Raw genomic sequence first — 16,144 nt, 5'->3', positions numbered from 1 at the left:
GCTGACCTTTCTGGCCAGCGGTTTAGCTCTAGAGAAGGCAGCCTGCCTCGTAAAAACGTCCCTCTGAGCTCAGCCGGGATAAAAGCAGGACGTTTTAACGAGCACATTATGCACCGGCTTCTCTTTTTCCTACAGCATCATTTGAACACGCCTGCTGTGGCAAATAGCCTTGAACGGGGAGAAGTTCTGCTTTTCCCAGCAAGGTTTGATTTCAGACGCTCCCCGCAACATCCTGGGGCCTCTCTCAGAGCTCCCCCAGTCCCACGAGGGATGGGGCAGAAAAGGAAACGGCAAAGAAGCAGAGGGAGGCCCCCGGAAAGTACCCTGAGCTCCCAGTGCCTGTGTGACTGGGCTAACTGGGGCAAGCTGGGTTTGCAGCTTCTCCAGCTTCATTTTGTGCCTTTCCTCAGCCCCTCGCAGGCTGTCACACACACGGGGAGCGTGCGTCTGCCAAAAGAGAGGGGGAAATTGCCTTCTGGAGGCACAGCGGGGAGCAGGAGGCAGCCGCCAGGGCTCTGCCTCATCCGGGCCCGCGTGCAAGAGGCAGCATTCGGGGCCAGCTGCTCCTCTCCAGGTCCCTCCTCCTGCTGCTCCCTCTTGTTCAGGTGATCAAAAATCCAGCACGAATTATTTGCTGGCGTGCAGACGCTGACAGTTCCACGCTCGTGGTCCCTCCCTGACGGGGAAAGCTCTCACGCAAACAAAAATCTTCATATTTTATCTCGTGAGAGGCCAAAACCCGAGCAGAGGCACCCGACTCCCCACGTCCCCACGCCCAGGGGACGCCACGCTCAAAAGGAGAAGGACGGAGCCATCACCTGACGTCTTTTTGGAGCTTTTTGCTCTCCTTGTAGTGCAGGAGCCACTTCCACCGTCCGCTCCCGTTCAGCTTCTCCAGCACCTTCACCACCTCCTTCAGCTGGCCTGGGGAGACAGCAAAGAGCCAGAGGGTGACTGAGGAGGAAACGAGCCCAGGAGCACGACCCCTGCTCGAAGCAGGGCCACCACAGGGTGCTCGGGGCTTTGTCTGGGAGAGCTGCAAATATCTGCAGGGATTCAGCTTCACAGCCTCTCTGGGATTCGGTCCCAGTGGCTGGAAACCCACCTGCTGTCAATTTTCCCCCCCCTAAATATCTCAGAGGGTGAGCGGGCAACCTGTCCCATCACCGTGCATCTCTCTCCAGGAGCGTGGCTGTTTTAACACCACGGAGGAGATGAAGAAAGCAGCAGATGAAGATAACAGTCTTCTTTTTGCCCTCCCTTTATAGGCTGAGCATCCCATACGTCCCCAGCTCCAGCCCCTCGTGGTTTTGGCCCCCAATGTGCTTGCGCCAGCACCTAAATATTTTGGACCCGCCATCCAGACAGGGTTTTGGGCACTGATTCGAAGGGAACTATTAAAAAATCCCAATTAAAGCAGGAAGAGAGGATGTTTTTGGAAGCAGACGTCAGAAAACGAGCTGGGAACTGACCCTGAACGCCTGCACCCAGGGGGTGGCAGCGAGACTCACCCGGCGTCACCGTTTCCAACACCTTGTCGTCCGACACCACGAAGCCACCGGTGTGGAAGAGCTCCTGGTAGGTGTGCACCGTGATGTCCTCGGGGCTGTCCACGCCGGCAAACGCCACGTTGGGGCAGTGCTTCAGGCTCAGCAGGCAGGGGACCTGCTCGAAGGCAGCCACACGTCAGCGCCAGCAGCTTCAGCCACGTGTGGAGCGCTCAATCCGCGTGGGGACAAGGTGAGGATCCAACCCCGTCCTCTGTCTGCGTCACCCCGACGCTCAGATCTCCGCAGCTCGACCCCAAAACCGTGGCTGTGATATGGGGAGCTGCAGGTGGCTCGTTATTCCCTAAAGCCCACAAGCCAAAGCTCATCTGGGGGGCTCCGTTAACCTAAATAAGCTCAGCCCGGTTCATCTGAGCTGGGCTGCTCCAAGTGGGGTTAAGCAGAGGTCAGAAATGGAGCAGAAAAGCAGAATTGACTTGGTTTGTGATGTGAAAATAGCTGTTTTTAACAGATCTTCGAGAAGCACCACTCTTACCGTGTAAGTAACAGCGTATTTCCAGGGAGTGCCAACTGAATTTACAGGTATATTCAGTGCAAACTTTAAAAACCCATAAAATGGATCCTGGTATTCGTTGTTTCCAAGTTTTGGTTAGAAAAAAAATAAAAAAAATAAAGCAGTTTCGGGTCTTACCTTGTGGATGTGTGAGGAAATGTCCTCGTTCCTGATCACCACCAGCAGCCGGTCGCTGTCCGGGCGTTTGGCGCTGCAGAAGCTGAGGGGTTCCATCTCCACGTGGCCGTCTTTCTTCAGCAGGGTCTGAGAAATTGGGGAAAAAAAAGAGAAATTTTGTAGGTTTGAAGGTTTTGTACGAGGGATATCTTCAGAGCTGTGGAGGAGCCGGGAGCTGGTAAGGACAGCGGGGGCTGCGACTGCTTGCAGAGGATGAAAAAGCAGAGAAAAAGCCCTCTGCGTCTCCAGGATGTGCAGGGAAGAGGGAAAGGGGGAAATTATGGGGAAAGCAGGTGGGATACAAGCCGGCTGTGATGTGGGGCGTGAAATCAGGGCTTGAAGCCCTTTTTCTGCTCCACCTGATGTGTTTCTCACCCAGCGCCACCTCCTCCCCGCCCAGTTTTACCTTCACCCTGGCGAAGAAAGGCTCCTCTCCCGTCTCCACCAGGTAAAACATCCCCGGGCTCCTGCAGGCCCCCTCGGCCACGCTGCGCAGGCGGCCCCGCAGCGAGCCGCACAGCTCCGCCACCAAATCCCCGAAATCCTCCACGCGCTCCGAGCCCTTCCCTTTGTCCTCTCCTCTTGTCTCGACCCCGCTCAGCATCACCCCGTCGAGCTGGGGGCACTCGTTGAGGATGGCCGAGCCGGCCCCCGGCGGCTCCTCCTGCGGGGTTTTTTCGTATTTGAGCTTGCCGAGGTGGAAGGGAGCGGCGAGGTCTCGCTTTCGGGACCTCTCGTGCCACGGGGGGCAACGGGATGACAGGTCCCTGTGCGGTTGGGGACAGCCAAAGCCATCCAGCCACGGGGTCGAGGGCAGGATGGTCACCTGCAGAGGGCTCCTGCTCCGTGGGGACGGAGGGAGGGGAGTTTCTTGCCCGGGGAACGTCTCGGAGGCCGCCTGGAGCGAGCGGTGCCGTGGGAAGATGCTCTCGGAGGTAGAAAGGGGAGGTCGCCCGCGCCTCAGGATCTGGTTTAGCTTATAGTGGAAGCGGAGCTGCTCCATGTCCAACGTGTGCTGGGTGATTTCCTCCCGGCCCCTCCACGGCCCCAGCAGGGCCCTCAGCAAATGCGACGTCCCCGCGCGAGGGCGGCGTCTCCTGGAGGGCCGCTCGTTCCCCCTCCTGCCCCGCTGGGTTTTTTTGGTGACCGTGAAGTTGAGGAAATCCTTGGAGACCCCCCGGCTGTCCGTAATATTGACGTAAGGTGGCACCTGCCTGCTGCTGGCCTCCTCCAGCCCGCTGGGCTCGCCGTGCTCGGCCCATCTGAGGTTTTCCTCCGGGCTCGGGGAGCCCCAGGCCTCGCTCGGCGAGGAGGAGGAGTCGTCGTGCTTAGTCCTTGCCCCCCTGGATGGGGTCAGAGGAGGGGAAATCGGTGCAAAGCACCCCCAGGGGGGAACGGGGATTGCTCCCTCTTCCCCCTCCACCTCAGTATGATGAAGATCAGTGACCACGCCGGGCTCCTCGGCCTCGTACTCGCCCCGTGGTGGCACCGATCCTGCTGGCAAAGCCGCCGGGCTGGCACGAGGGACGCTGCTTCCTCCCTTGGAGTCTTCCTCGTGGCTTCCCAGCACGCCTGCTGCCCGGATTTGGGGGGTGGCACGCGTGTGGCAGGCTCCTGGGGGCTGCTGTCCCCCGAAGCAGGGTGTGGTGGCACCACAGGGAGCTGGATTCGTGTCGGGGTGCGCGCCGAGGACTGATTCTGGCTCGGCGCCGTGCCAAATTGCTTCAGGGCTGTGTGGAGGAGCACAAGGAGCAGATTCCACCTCACCAGGCGTGAGGACACCCCGTGGAGAGCTCTCTGTTGGCTCCATCCGGCACAGACCTGGGTCTTTTTTCACCTCTCCTACAAATCCAGGCTTTAAGGAGCTGCCTGGTGCTGGGATCTCAGCGGCCGCGCTCAGCTCTGCGGCGGCTCCTGGCTCGCAGGGCTTCTCAGGGGGGCACAGGATTGCTCCCCGCTCATTTTGCCCGAAAAAGCAGCAAGGGGCACCCGCGTCTGCACCCCGGGGAGGCTCCTGGACAAGGGGAGCAGCAGCTGAGGCCGTGCAGGCAGCCAGGGACGAGCTGTCTGGTTTGGAGTCCCCTGCCCAGGCCGTACAGTTGAAGGCGAAGCCGTGGCCGTCACCAGCTCCTGAGGGCTCCCCCAAAATATTGGTGTGGCTGGCAGGGGAGCTGCCACCCTGTTCTTCCACCAAAGCCTTGTTCTGCTCTTGGTTTGATTCCCCAGAGCTCCCCGAAGCGAGCTCAGCACAAATTTCACCTCCACACCCTTGGGGAAGGCAGCTTCTCCCTCCGGGGCTGCTCCTCCGCGGAGCCTGGACGAGCGCCGCGGCCTCCTGGACCCCCGGAGCTGCCCCCACAGCTGCTGCTCCGTCCAAAAACGCCCGGCAGGCAGAGCTGGAGCCAGGAGGGGACGAGTTTTGTGCCTGTCCCTGTGCCTCCAGGCCAGCCGTGGCAGCAGCTTGGCTCCCAACGAGCAGCAGGCTTTCTGCAGAGGGCGCACGATCCTCGTCTTCCTGCCCCAAACCACCCCGCAGCGCCTCTCCGGCTCCAGAACCGGCTGTGGGGACACCAAGATGTGTGCTCGGAGCAGGTGACAATGGTGGCACCGAGCTGCTGTCACCCACAGCGGCCGGGGTGGCTTCGTGTGGCAAAGTGATGCTGTTTTTTTCGGCACCTGGGGTGGCCAAAGCTCCCCAGGGCTCTTGCAGCACGCCCGCGCTCGGGGTTGTGCCACCGGAGAGCCCCCGAGAGGCAGCCCCGGTCCCAAATAGGGCTGGCATCGATTTGCCCTCACGGGGAAGGGCTGAGGCAGCAGGGATGGGCTCAGGACCCTCTCCGGGAACCCCAAAATCCCTTGGGGATGCCAAATTCACCAGCTGCTGCTCCGCGTCGGCATCACCTCTTCCAGAAAATGCTAACCCAGAGGTCCCCACGCCCGTGCTGCCGTGCCCAGAGCCCTCGTCCTCTGCTTCTCCCTCCTCCACTTCTTCCTCCTCGATTTTTGGACATGCTGAGGGGTCTTGTGATGCCCTCCCTTCTCCGCCAAGCCCCTCGGGCTTTGCTCTGCTGGGATTTGCTTCTGAGGACGTGGAATGAGAGGCCTCACTCTCTGGCTGCTCTCCACGCCCGTGCGGCGTCCTCTGGGGAGCTGGGCTGAAATTCAGGGCTCGGTCGCGTGGCTTTTCCCTGCCCAGCACAGCTGGGGATGTGGAGGTATCGTTGGAGGGGTTGGGGGTGATGGAAGCATCCTTCTGTCCCTCCCGGGGCAGCTCCACCTGAAAAAACACAATCCAGAGGTTAATCCTCAAGGGAGGCAAAGGCAGGGACGGAGATGGGTTATTTGAAATGCTCAGAGGTCAGTGCAAGCACCCCAGCAGCATTTGCGGGGACAAATTTGTCTCTAAAATAAATCCAGGTGGAGTCCTCACCCCACAACGAGCCCACAGACACCCAGGTCTGAAGCTTTCTACCTCGTTTATATCGTGAAGAGGCTTAAAAAGAGACCAAACTGTGCAGAAGTCAGCAGACAGTGCCCAGAATATGGAACAGAATCTTATTTCTGCTGGGTTTATCTGCTCAAGCAAGCTGTGATGGCACCGTGGACAGCAATTTCTTATTTCCTCCCTGCTACAGAGACCTTCAGAGTGCTAAAAAGCCACGCTGGGTCTCGGTGACTGGGCTTTTCTCAGTCAGGAAGGAGAGCAGACCCCCGTGTTTGCGTTGCCTTAGGCACGGCAGAGCTTTTGCTGCTCTAATTTTTTGGGATTCCTCCTCCTCGAGTCCCTCCCTTGGTCAGTGATCAGATAACTCCTGTCAGAGCCCAGCTCAGTCCACGAGGACATCCAACCTGGAAGCCTTTTTATGATAAAACTGGGTGCGGGTGCGTGGCTGTCACCTGGGGCAGCCAATTGTTGGGTGACTTCCCCGTGCCCTGCTTTGGGGACCCCCCTACGTGGTTCCAAAAGAGCCCACAAGCCCTCCTGCTCCGTTCCTCTCGCTCCTACGAGGACAAAAAGGGATCGTGGGCACCCCCCAGGCTCTTACCGCAGCAGCAATCGAGCCATCACACCCGTGCTCCTCCTCGGGAAGGTCCAGCTGCCTGCATTTCTCCGCCAGGTTGCTCCGAGCAGCGCGGTCAGCGAGGGAAAGGCTCTCGGAGCTCGTGGAGGAAGGTTCCTCCTCCCCGGGGGGCAGCTCCCCTGAAGAAGACGACACCGTGCTGTCTGCAAGGCTCTCCTCCGGGCGAAAAACCCCCTGGCAGCGTGTGCTGGGATCCAGGGAGCTGCTAGGAGCCTGCTCAGGCTCGGACTGGGAGTCCACGGGGCACGGCTCCGACCCGAAACAATCCTCGCCGTCGTCGCTCAGCTCCAGGAAGTCCCCGGTGCTGTTCAAGGAGACGAATTTCTTGGGGTTGCTGTGCTCCACCACCTTCCTGCGGCTGCTCAGCACCTTGCTGGGCTTGCTGTAGAACAGAGCCACCCACATGTGAAGTATCAGCTTCATCTCCTCCACGTCGTCGGGCAGCTCAGGGTCCCAGGGCCTGGAAGAGAAAAAGCAAACACAGCCTGAAAGGGGGAGCTGCAAACCCTCCTCCTCGCTCCTGCTGACCAAGGTCACTCATTTTCTGGGTCCCCGAGGTGCTGAGCCCCACTGAAGGAGGGTTGTGAGTGCCCAGCTGCGTCGTGGATCGCTCGATGTGGTTTGCAATGGGTTGAAAAGAAGAGAAAAAAGCACTCGATGTGGTTTGCAATGGGTTGAGAGGAGAAACAAGCACTTGGGTGCGTGTTGCTGGAAGCACCAGAGCCACAGCAAGCTTCAGCACAACACAACGGGGTTTTAGCACGGAGGAAAGTGCAATTATCACGCAAAAAACAACACAAAAAGAGCACAGAAAACCCATTCTACAAGTGCTCTAGCAAGAGAGATCCCCTGCAGGAGGTCTGCCAGGCTCACTCACCCGTGCAGGGCGCGGATCACCGTCTTCTCCAGCTCGTCGTTGGTGTACTTGCTGTCCGAGCTGAAGAGGTAGCCGGCCTCCCAGCGGCGCGTCACCTGCAGGGTTTTGCCACTGCTCTTCACGCTGTGGCTCTCGGCGAAATCCTCCTTCAGTCTGGGGGAGAGGAGGCAGCCCCGGCACCGCGCCGCCGTGGCCTCGGCGGGAGGCTGAGGGTGGGCGCTGCTCTGCTGGTGGCGGAAAGGCAGCACCTTCCCCACCAAGGGGCCAGCCCGCGCGCCCCTCGTCCCGTTTCTGGCTGGTGCCGGCCCAGAATACGAGGTGGTTTTGGGGTAGGGAGGTTTCTTCAGGTTTTCGGGCAGCAGCGAGGCGTAGGAGTGCTCGGAGGAGATGAAGGAGTGCTTGTTGGCCTCGGCAGCCTCCTGGGTCTCCCTGGGAAGCAAGGCGCGGGTTTTCGCGGGGTTGGGGTTGGGGTTGATCTTTTTCGAGGCAATCCCGGGGTTTTTCTCCCCGGGAAGGGGGTCTTTTAGGTCTGTTTTGGCAGCAGGAGGAAGCTTCAGGTTGGGTGACGCTTTGCCAGGCGAGGCAGCTCCCTTTGCCAGCTTGTCCACCCTGTGGTATTCGTGGTCGGAGGCAGCGCGGGAGGATTTCTGCTTGCGGAGGCCCTGCTGCTCCTTCGCGGGGTCACGGGGTGGGCTGCAGGGCGAGGAGATCGCCCCCCTGTCCCCGGGGATGAAGGAAGGAATACAAGAGCCCAGAGCCAGGTCAGCCAGCAAGTTGAGGGCGTGGGATTCGTAGTCGTTCCCCTTCGGATCAAAAAATTGGCTTGCAGGAGCACCTGGGTAGATCTCACCCATCTGGCTCTCCGCCGCGGGGCTCTGCGAAGAAAACTCGCTCGGAACGGTGGCGAACGGCTCCTTCCCCTCTGCATTGAAATAAAAAAAAGGGAATAAATGAAGGGCAAGCAGTTCTGCCTCCAGAAGGGCTTCGGAGCAGGCTTTCTGTGAAATTCTGTGAAATTCTGTGATTTCACAGCTAACAAATGGTGTTCAGACAGGGACCGTGGTGTCTGGCACATCTCAATTAATTAAAGGCCTCGTTTTGGCAGGAAAAAGCTGCCTCTCCAACACTGACTTTGCACACACAAAAATAACCCCAAAATAACCCCAAAACCTCTGTGGTCACGCCAGGCGTGGCTGCTCCAGAAGGATCCAGAGTTGGGATCCAGCTGATTTCAGGAATGGGGTTAATTCTCCTAAATAAATGGCCCGGGATCCAAAGGGAAGGAAATTTCCCTTTGTCTCTGTGCAGTTTGGGCAGTTACGAACAACCTGAGATGTTTTTAAGTGCTTCATGAATCTGTTTTTTTTATTCCTTTGTGCTTCTAGTCTGAACACTTGCACCCCTCGCCACGGAAAAAACCCCGTGCTGTGTTTGCAATAACCCACACGGTTAAAACAAACCCCTCAGCCCTCTAAAAGACAGGAAAAAAAAAACCTCAACAGCATCACCTGCCCCTGAGCTGCCCCTCGGGGCACACGCAGAAACCTGGGGGCTCCCAGAGGCAGCCAGAGCACAGCAAGTAAAGGCTCATTTAGTTTTTGGTACTAAAAACACCCCTCACCCTGGCTCAAAGCTTGTGTTGGTAAAGCATGAAGTCATTAACCGAGGTTAACACCTTCTAAAAACCCATAAATTGAGTGTTTTTCACTGCTAACTGCTCTTATTTTGCATTTCTGGCAGCACCTGGCGTTCAGCCTTTTAGATTTAGGTACAAAAGTGTGGACAGAGCCCTCCGGGTGAATCAAACCCAGCTCAGGACCCATCCTGGAGCCCCTGGAGCGCAGTGAGGAGCAGCACCCGACAGGCCCGCCGATGAAAACCGCCACGTATCAGGAAGTCTGACAGCAACGTGGCAATAAAAGAGCACAAAAAGCAGACAAACAGAGCCAGGGTGGCAAAACCAGTCCTGAAAGCCTCCCGCTTCGTTGGGAAGAGGGAAAAAGCCCAGACGCAGATCCGAGGAAGGACATCAAAGCTTGAGGTGTGAGAAAACGCGGCAAATTAACAAAAAACAACTGCTGCTCCACCATTTATCTTGGCACCGTAATACTGGCTCTCAGTTTAAAAGCAGACTCCCAGCCAGCACCTGCAGACGCTGCACTCCGGGACTATCCAACTCTGCCTCCTAAACCCACTGCAGTCTGTCTGCAAAAGGTGTGACAGTTTCATTCTTTTTTTTTTAAAGCAACTGGATTGAAAACGGGCTAAAAACCCGGGCAGGTGCTGGCTGTGAGCGGAGGTTTCGACGCCCTGTCCTCACCCGTTTCCGAGCTGAGCAGCTAAAACCCAGCACTTTCCCTGAGCAGTTTGCCAAGGGTGCCAACTGAGGTTAGAAAAGGGCTCCAAAAAAATTTAGAAAAAGGAAGAAAAATCAGAAAAAGGAAGAAAAATTTGAAAACTTAGAAAAGGACTCAAACAAATTTGGTTCGTGTGTGCTGGGAGGGTGTAACAGGAGGCTGCAGGGTGCAGGGCAGCAGCAGACCCCAACCCAGACCCTAATCCCTAAAGCCCTAAACCTTGTGAGGCCTTTTGGCTGCTGCTGCCTGTGCTGTTACCTCCAGCTGGGCACGACCTGCCCCGGGTGTTTGCTGGCTCTACTTTTAAAGCAAACATTTCCGCAGGGAACAGCATTCTTACCGCTTTCTGCTGGTTTTTTGGCTGCCGGTTTCAGCGGGCTGCTCGCCACGCTTTTTATCACCTTACTCTTCAGCGGCTTTGCGCTGGCCTCAGCAGCAGGAACCTTTTTCAGGTCCGAGTTCTTCAGCGTTTTCGGCCTCTTGGTTTCCAAGCCAGGGCTGTCGGGGGCCGAGGTTTCCTTCTGGGCAGGTTCAGGCTGGGTATTGTGCACAAATTCTGCAGACAGGACCTCTGCACCTGGAGCGAGGAAAAGGGAGGGCAGTTCTTTTCGTTTGGGACAGGCTCAAATTAAAAAACCAACAATCGCAGGATATTCAGTTGAAGAACGTGGAAAGACTGCTCTAGAAGTGACCAGCAGCAGCAGAATGGTCTTCATCAACTCGATTTGTGCTCCTGATCCAACGGGTTACTGATGCAAACGATCAGAAAGCACTTATTAAAATCAGGCATCGCTTCTTCAGCTCGTTAGAAACCCGTTTTCCTGACCTAGAATGGGTGATCTTCAGGAATTTTATTCCTGCCTGGCACACTGGCACCCCTAGGGTACTTATTTACCTCTCTGAGAACCTCTTGCAGATCCACCAGCAACGGCAGCAGGAGCAGGGCAGGGCAGATCCCGATGGCCTGTGGATCAGAGCTGCCTTCAGCCCCTGTTGTGCACCCCCTGGGCGTCCCCACCCGTCTCCAGAGATCCAGAGATCGCTGGGTGTGATCCACCACCTGAATTTTCACTGAAATCCCCCTCTTTTTCTTTCCAGGCTGAACCAGGGAGCACGGAGACACGGCTACAGATCTGTGACACAGCACTTACCTCTTTTCCTTCTGTGCGGAAACTCTAAATTGGCTAATTTCAGCATGGGCTCGCTCGAGCTGGCCGTAAGCCCCGTTTTTTTGGGAAAGGAGAAGGTGATTTTCTTCTTGGTCGCTTTCCTGTCCCTGCTGCCGTCCCCCCCAGAATGGATTTGCATCTTGAGGGGTGACCATTTCTTCCCGGTGCTGGTCCCAGCGGTTTGGCTGGATTTCCTCTTGTTCTGCTGCATCCAAAGCTCGCTGGCTGAGCTAACGTCTTTTGGGGAGCCTTCACCACTCCAGTCCAGCCCCACAACGGTGGGCTGTGGGTTTTCACCTTCGAGTTTGACTTCTGCTGGTACAGGAGGAGCCGGGTCCGGTGGCAGAGCCAAAGGGCAGTCCCCTTTACGTGCAGCCTCCGAGCTGCAGCAAAGAGAAGGAGCAGCCCCAGCCAAACACCCTAAGGCAGCCGACATTTCCAGCGTGTAGCTGCTGGGATCGGCGAGATAATGCTGCAGCTGGCAGAAAGACTGCTCGGAGCTCTTTGTCGGGGATTTAGTGCATTCATCCTTGGCTGGTGGCAGGTGAGAAGGACAGGGAGCGTCGTCGTTTTGGCCCGAGGTGTGCTGTGCCTTTTGCTCCAGCTTTGCATACTCCTGGAAGTGCTGCTTGATCTGCACGTCGGTGCTGAGCGCGTCCCCCCGGGGAGAAGTGGTGGCTTTCTGCAAGGCATAGCGAAGGCCGGGCAAAACCGAGGCTATTTTCAAGGAGACGTCGCTCCCTCGCCTTTCATCTTTCGGGTCGTGCTCTTCAGCTGGGAGAGGAAAAGAAAAAGAATTTTCACTCGTCTTACAAAAGGATTAAACCCCCCCCCGAGTCACCTCACCATTAGATGCTAAGAGAACGCTGGCCCCAGGGACAACGTCCTGCTTTGAGAGGTGATTGTCGCTGCTGAAGGTAAAAAAAAAATGGCATGTGGGAGTCAAAAAGGAATTAAATGAAGAGGAAAGACTCCCGTTGTATCCGCTAGCCCCATTTGCAGGAAATCACAGCGAGATCGTCCCCTCGCTCTAGCAATTTTAGGACAGTCAGAGCTCTGAAAACACTTTTTTTCCTTAAACTTGCATAAATTTAGGCTTGCCCACGCTGGGTGTTTAGACTACCACCATTTTCAGACCACTCGTGGGGTTTGTTTCCTGCTCAAATGCAACCTCCAGCAGCTCCATCCCTACCTGCTGCCGGCGTGGGTGGACGCAGAGCACACGAAGCCGCAGAGTTCGTGCTCTGGAGCGGGATGGGGAAAGGCAAGAAGCAGATTGAGGGATAGTACGAACACCCAGGGGATTTTATAAAGCTGGAGGAGGCCTGGTCCTACTGAAAGGAGCTGCCTGTCACTGATTTCAGCAGGAGCAACATCCTACCACGTACAGTGTGTGGTGTCATCCACGCTGGGGGTTTAGATCTCACCAGGATGGACAGGAACGAGTCCCACGGCTCGAAGGAGCCCAAGCTGGTGGATGGCTCGGTGGGAATGGGTTCTGTTTGGCACAATGATGGCACAGAACCACCAAATATTAGGGATTGGAAGGGACCTTGAAAGATCTCCTAGCCCAATCCCCCTGCTGGAGCAGGAACACCTCGATCAGGTCACCCAGGAATGCATCGAGGCAGGTTTTGGATGTCTCCAGAGAAGGAGACTCCACAAGCCCCCTGGGCAGCCTGTCCCAGTGCTCTCAGCCTCACCGTGAAGAAATTTCACCCTATGAACACCTCCCATGCTCCAGCTTGTCCCTTGTCCTATCATTAGGAGATCCTGGCTCCGTCCTCCTGACACTTGCCCTTTCCATATTTATAAATATTCACAAGGTCACCCCTCAGTCTCTTTTCCTCCAGGCTAAAGAGACCCAGCTCCCTCGGCCTTTCCTCGGAAGGGAGATGCTCCACTCCCTTAACCAGCCTCGTGGCTCTGCGCTGGGCTCTCTTCCTGCATCCCCTTAGCACCCAGAAATGCCCCGAGAGCCTTTTGGTGGCCTGCCTTCCCTGCACAAGCAAGATTTGTCCAGCTTCACCCTCTGCGAGGCTGCAGACGGTCTGATTCTTTGCACTTGCAGGCTTGGCCCGTGTGTGTCACCACTCAGAGCTTCCTTTTGGCTGCAGGGCCAGGCTGCCAGCCCCAGCATCTTTCCTCGTCACATCCCTTTCCAGCTAGCCGTGCCTGGAGGAACCTGGCTTTCTTCTCCCCTCCTCAGACGCGTGGTTTTCTGCTGCTGCCTGGTGCTGGCACTGCTGCTCCTCCTTACCAGCAAACCCGGGTGTCCCTTCGAGCCTGCCTCCTCCTCTGGCTCGGGGACGCTGCGGCACGCCGGGCTCGTTACGCCCGCCCTACATTCCTGCCGAGCTGTCTGGACAGGAAGAAAAACGCCTTCCGAGGCGAGGCTGCTCCTTCCAAAACGGGAAACATTATTCAGGATTCCACTCCACGCCAAGTGGCTTCAAACGCATCTGTACTTCACCTCCTTTTCTCTTCGCATCCCGCTGCTGTCTTCGGTCACCGTCTCTTTCTGTCCCCCAAACCCTGACGTATTTATCTTGAGAGAAAGGAGAAGCCACGAAGCAGAACTGTTTATAATCCCGGCGAGGAGAGCTCTCGGTCCCGGAGGAGAGTCACGGCTGGCTGGGGTTACGCCACTCGCGTAGGAAGAAACGGGACAGCACGTGCGGGAGCGCTGCTGGCACCGGAGGGAAAACATCTGGAAGCCATCAGAGCTCAGACCATGTCACGTAACAACACGGAGCATTTTGCTCGACGTTATCCTCTCCCCCTGCCTCTTCACTTCACTGCCAGCTGCTCCCTGGCTGCCCACACTTTGCCTCCTCTTCGGCATCAACGTGAGCCCCGGGCAACGTCTGCTACAGCCCCTGAGCTTCCCACCAAGCAGCCACTTGTGCCCTCTCTGCTTCAGGATGCTCCTGTTTAACCAAACCCCTCTGCTCTGGTATTTTCTCCTCTCCCTGCTGCGGGGATGGATATCTGAGTGGTCAGTTCCCATTTTCAGTCTTATCTCCACGTGTTTTCCCCCTTGGCCTCACCAAACTTTATGCCCTCGCTTCAGGCATCACAGCAAAAACCTTCCTGATCCCAGGCCTGTCCCGGGAGTTTGGATTTTCAGGCTGCCTCTGGATATCCCTGTCTCTCTCCCTTGCCTAAAAAAAGAAATGAGAAAGGCTGCCAGGCTAACACAGCCACCAGCAGCCTGCCCTTAAAGCCTCACAGACTGAATTCAGGCCTCAAAGACATCTGCAGCTCACACTGCCAAGTTACCATCGCGTCCTCACAAGACTTACAAGCCCACTTCGTGTGCGGATCCCGAAGGAGAAAGTTTATAGCTGCAGGTTAAACCCCGAAAAGGACAAAGCAACCTGTGTTCTGAAGTGCTGGCAGCTTCTCTTGACGTTTCTGCTGATTTTTATCTTCCGGGGAGGGGAGCTGGGAATGTCCTGTCCAGCTCCACTGGCAACGCCAGTCATCGCACACCCGGGCAGACTGAAATACCAGGGTGTGCTGGCGTGAGCGGTCTCTTGGCTTGTCCCTGGGATGACTCAACAAAAAGCAAGCCAGAAGTTACACAGAGCAAAAGGCCCTTGTTTACATCCTGCTCGGGGATCTGCAAGGCCAGGAGAATTCCTGTTGAAGCACACGAAGTGAGAGGTGTGCAGATGAAGCCGTCCGGGCCAGCTGGGCAGTAAATTTATGTCCACAAGAGGAAACTGGAGAGCGAGTATTTCCACAAAACCAAAAGATCCAGAGAAAATGCAAATGCCACGGATGCTAAAACTCATTCTAATTTGGAGATCTGTGTTCAAACTGGGTCATCTTGAGCTGTGCCTCACCTTGATGGCAGCAAAGCACTGTGGCTCTGCCTGACAGCATCTCCCTGCTTCCCTCAAATGCCCTGAAGGGAGCAAATCCCCTTCCCTGCCCCTCTTCCCCCTGCCAGCAGTGACCTTTCACAGAGCCCGCTGCATTTGTTATCTCAGCAGAACAATTAACTTATATTTTAGGCTTTTTTCCCCACTGGTTTAGCAAAACACATCACCTCCAGCAAATGCCGTGATGTTTTACCCCTTTATGTGACACAGTGCAGGGAGCAGATGCTGCTGAAAATCAACTCAGAGGAAGAAAAGCGATTATTTTTCACTCAAGAATCGCAGAAAAGCAATTATTTTTCACTATTTTTGCCCCTCCTGTGAAGGGGCAAGGATGTGCAGAAGGGTCAAAGCACGGAGACCTGGTTTACATCAGCTTAAAAATGAAGCATGGCTGAACAGATGGGACTCATCTCCTCTTTTAACACCCTTTGCACTAAAGCTGTAGGTGGTGTTGAGCCGAGAAATCAGCTTTTCAAGAGGAACATGTCTGCTAGAACCCTCAACTGAAGATTCTGCACCCAAAATGTGGCATCTGAAGCCAGCAAAGAGAACCTCCCTACCTCTCAGGCACACTGCTCGGGACGAGGTGAACAGAAACAGGGCCAGGAGGCTGACAGGCTCCTTGGGGTCGAATCCTGTGAAGTAAAGCGACAGGTTTTGTTTAAAAAAAAAACACAAAAGTGCCCGTCCTCTACACTAGGGCAGGTCATTTAAGCCCAAGTGTTGGCTCCTAGGTGGCCGTGCATTACCATCATCCCGTGCCAACGCGGAGGAGGTCAGGAGGATAAGAACTCCTTGATCTTGTAAATATTTGATGATCGCCTGGAACAAACAAAACAGAGTTAGAGCAGCCTCTCCCTGCCCTCCTGAGCACACTTCATGTCACTCAGCACCGCTGTCAACAAGCCCCGAGTGCTGGTGAACGTGTGCCAACAGCACCAGCTCAACCCCTGCCGAGGCCACCGCCGTGCCACTTGAGTCACCGGGACTTGGAGCCCAAAGTATTCCATTTAAGGCTGTTATTCATCCCAAAGTCCTCCCATCTGTTACTTAAAACAACAGAAATGCTTAGCCAAACCGGCTGCTAGGAACAATTAACGAGCAAGGTTAATCATTTTAGCCCCTTTCGGTTCAAAAGTCCCTGGGCATCTCAGCCACGAAGATTTCTCAGCAGCGCGAGGGGAGGGCTTTCCCAGAAGGGGAAGCAAAGCTGGACACGAGCGTCTGAGTCCGCAGCCAACAGCTCCAGGCACGAGCCCGAGTGAGTTCAGTCCCTGCAGCCTGCTTACTAGCAGCAGCAGCATCAAGAAATGTTAAAAAAAATCAAAAAGCTGAGCCTAAGAGACCGCCGTGCCTCTGTCTCAGGAGGGGATGACTGCATGTCTAAAAAGATCCGTGGGCTTATCGAGGCTTTTCTGGGATTTGGGTGTTGCCTAATACCTCGGAGCTGGGCTCGGGCTGCCTTTTCTTCCATGAGGACACCCGTTTGGATCTCTTTCTGCCGGGCAGACATGTCTTTTAAGGGGAACTT

General features: G+C 56.1%; 1 protein-coding gene across 5 annotated transcripts in view; it reads right to left on the bottom strand.

Moving 5' to 3' along the window:
- TASOR2 (transcription activation suppressor family member 2) overlaps nucleotides 1-16,144 on the bottom strand; it is a 35,487-nt gene that overhangs the window by 3,499 nt on the left and 15,844 nt on the right. For all 5 annotated transcript variants that reach the window (XM_084504289.1, XM_084504290.1, XM_084504291.1 and 2 more), the window contains 11 exons: nucleotides 15,363-15,435; nucleotides 15,174-15,248; nucleotides 10,706-11,497; nucleotides 10,450-10,518; nucleotides 9,895-10,131; nucleotides 7,198-8,119; nucleotides 6,285-6,780; nucleotides 2,645-5,515; nucleotides 2,200-2,325; nucleotides 1,512-1,665; nucleotides 819-924 (listed from right to left, as the gene is read on the bottom strand). In XM_084504289.1, the coding sequence (XP_084360415.1) occupies nucleotides 819-924; nucleotides 1,512-1,665; nucleotides 2,200-2,325; nucleotides 2,645-5,515; nucleotides 6,285-6,780; nucleotides 7,198-8,119; nucleotides 9,895-10,131; nucleotides 10,450-10,518; nucleotides 10,706-11,497; nucleotides 15,174-15,248; nucleotides 15,363-15,435 (5,921 nt within the window). The remainder of the gene's footprint in view (nucleotides 1-818; nucleotides 925-1,511; nucleotides 1,666-2,199; nucleotides 2,326-2,644; nucleotides 5,516-6,284; nucleotides 6,781-7,197; nucleotides 8,120-9,894; nucleotides 10,132-10,449; nucleotides 10,519-10,705; nucleotides 11,498-15,173; nucleotides 15,249-15,362; nucleotides 15,436-16,144) is intronic.

The sequence above is a fragment of the Aythya ferina genome, assembly GCF_964211825.1.
Source record: "Aythya ferina genome assembly, chromosome: 1".
Classification (NCBI taxonomy): Eukaryota; Metazoa; Chordata; class Aves; order Anseriformes; family Anatidae; genus Aythya; species Aythya ferina.
This window is presented reverse-complemented; position numbering and strand designations above follow the sequence as displayed.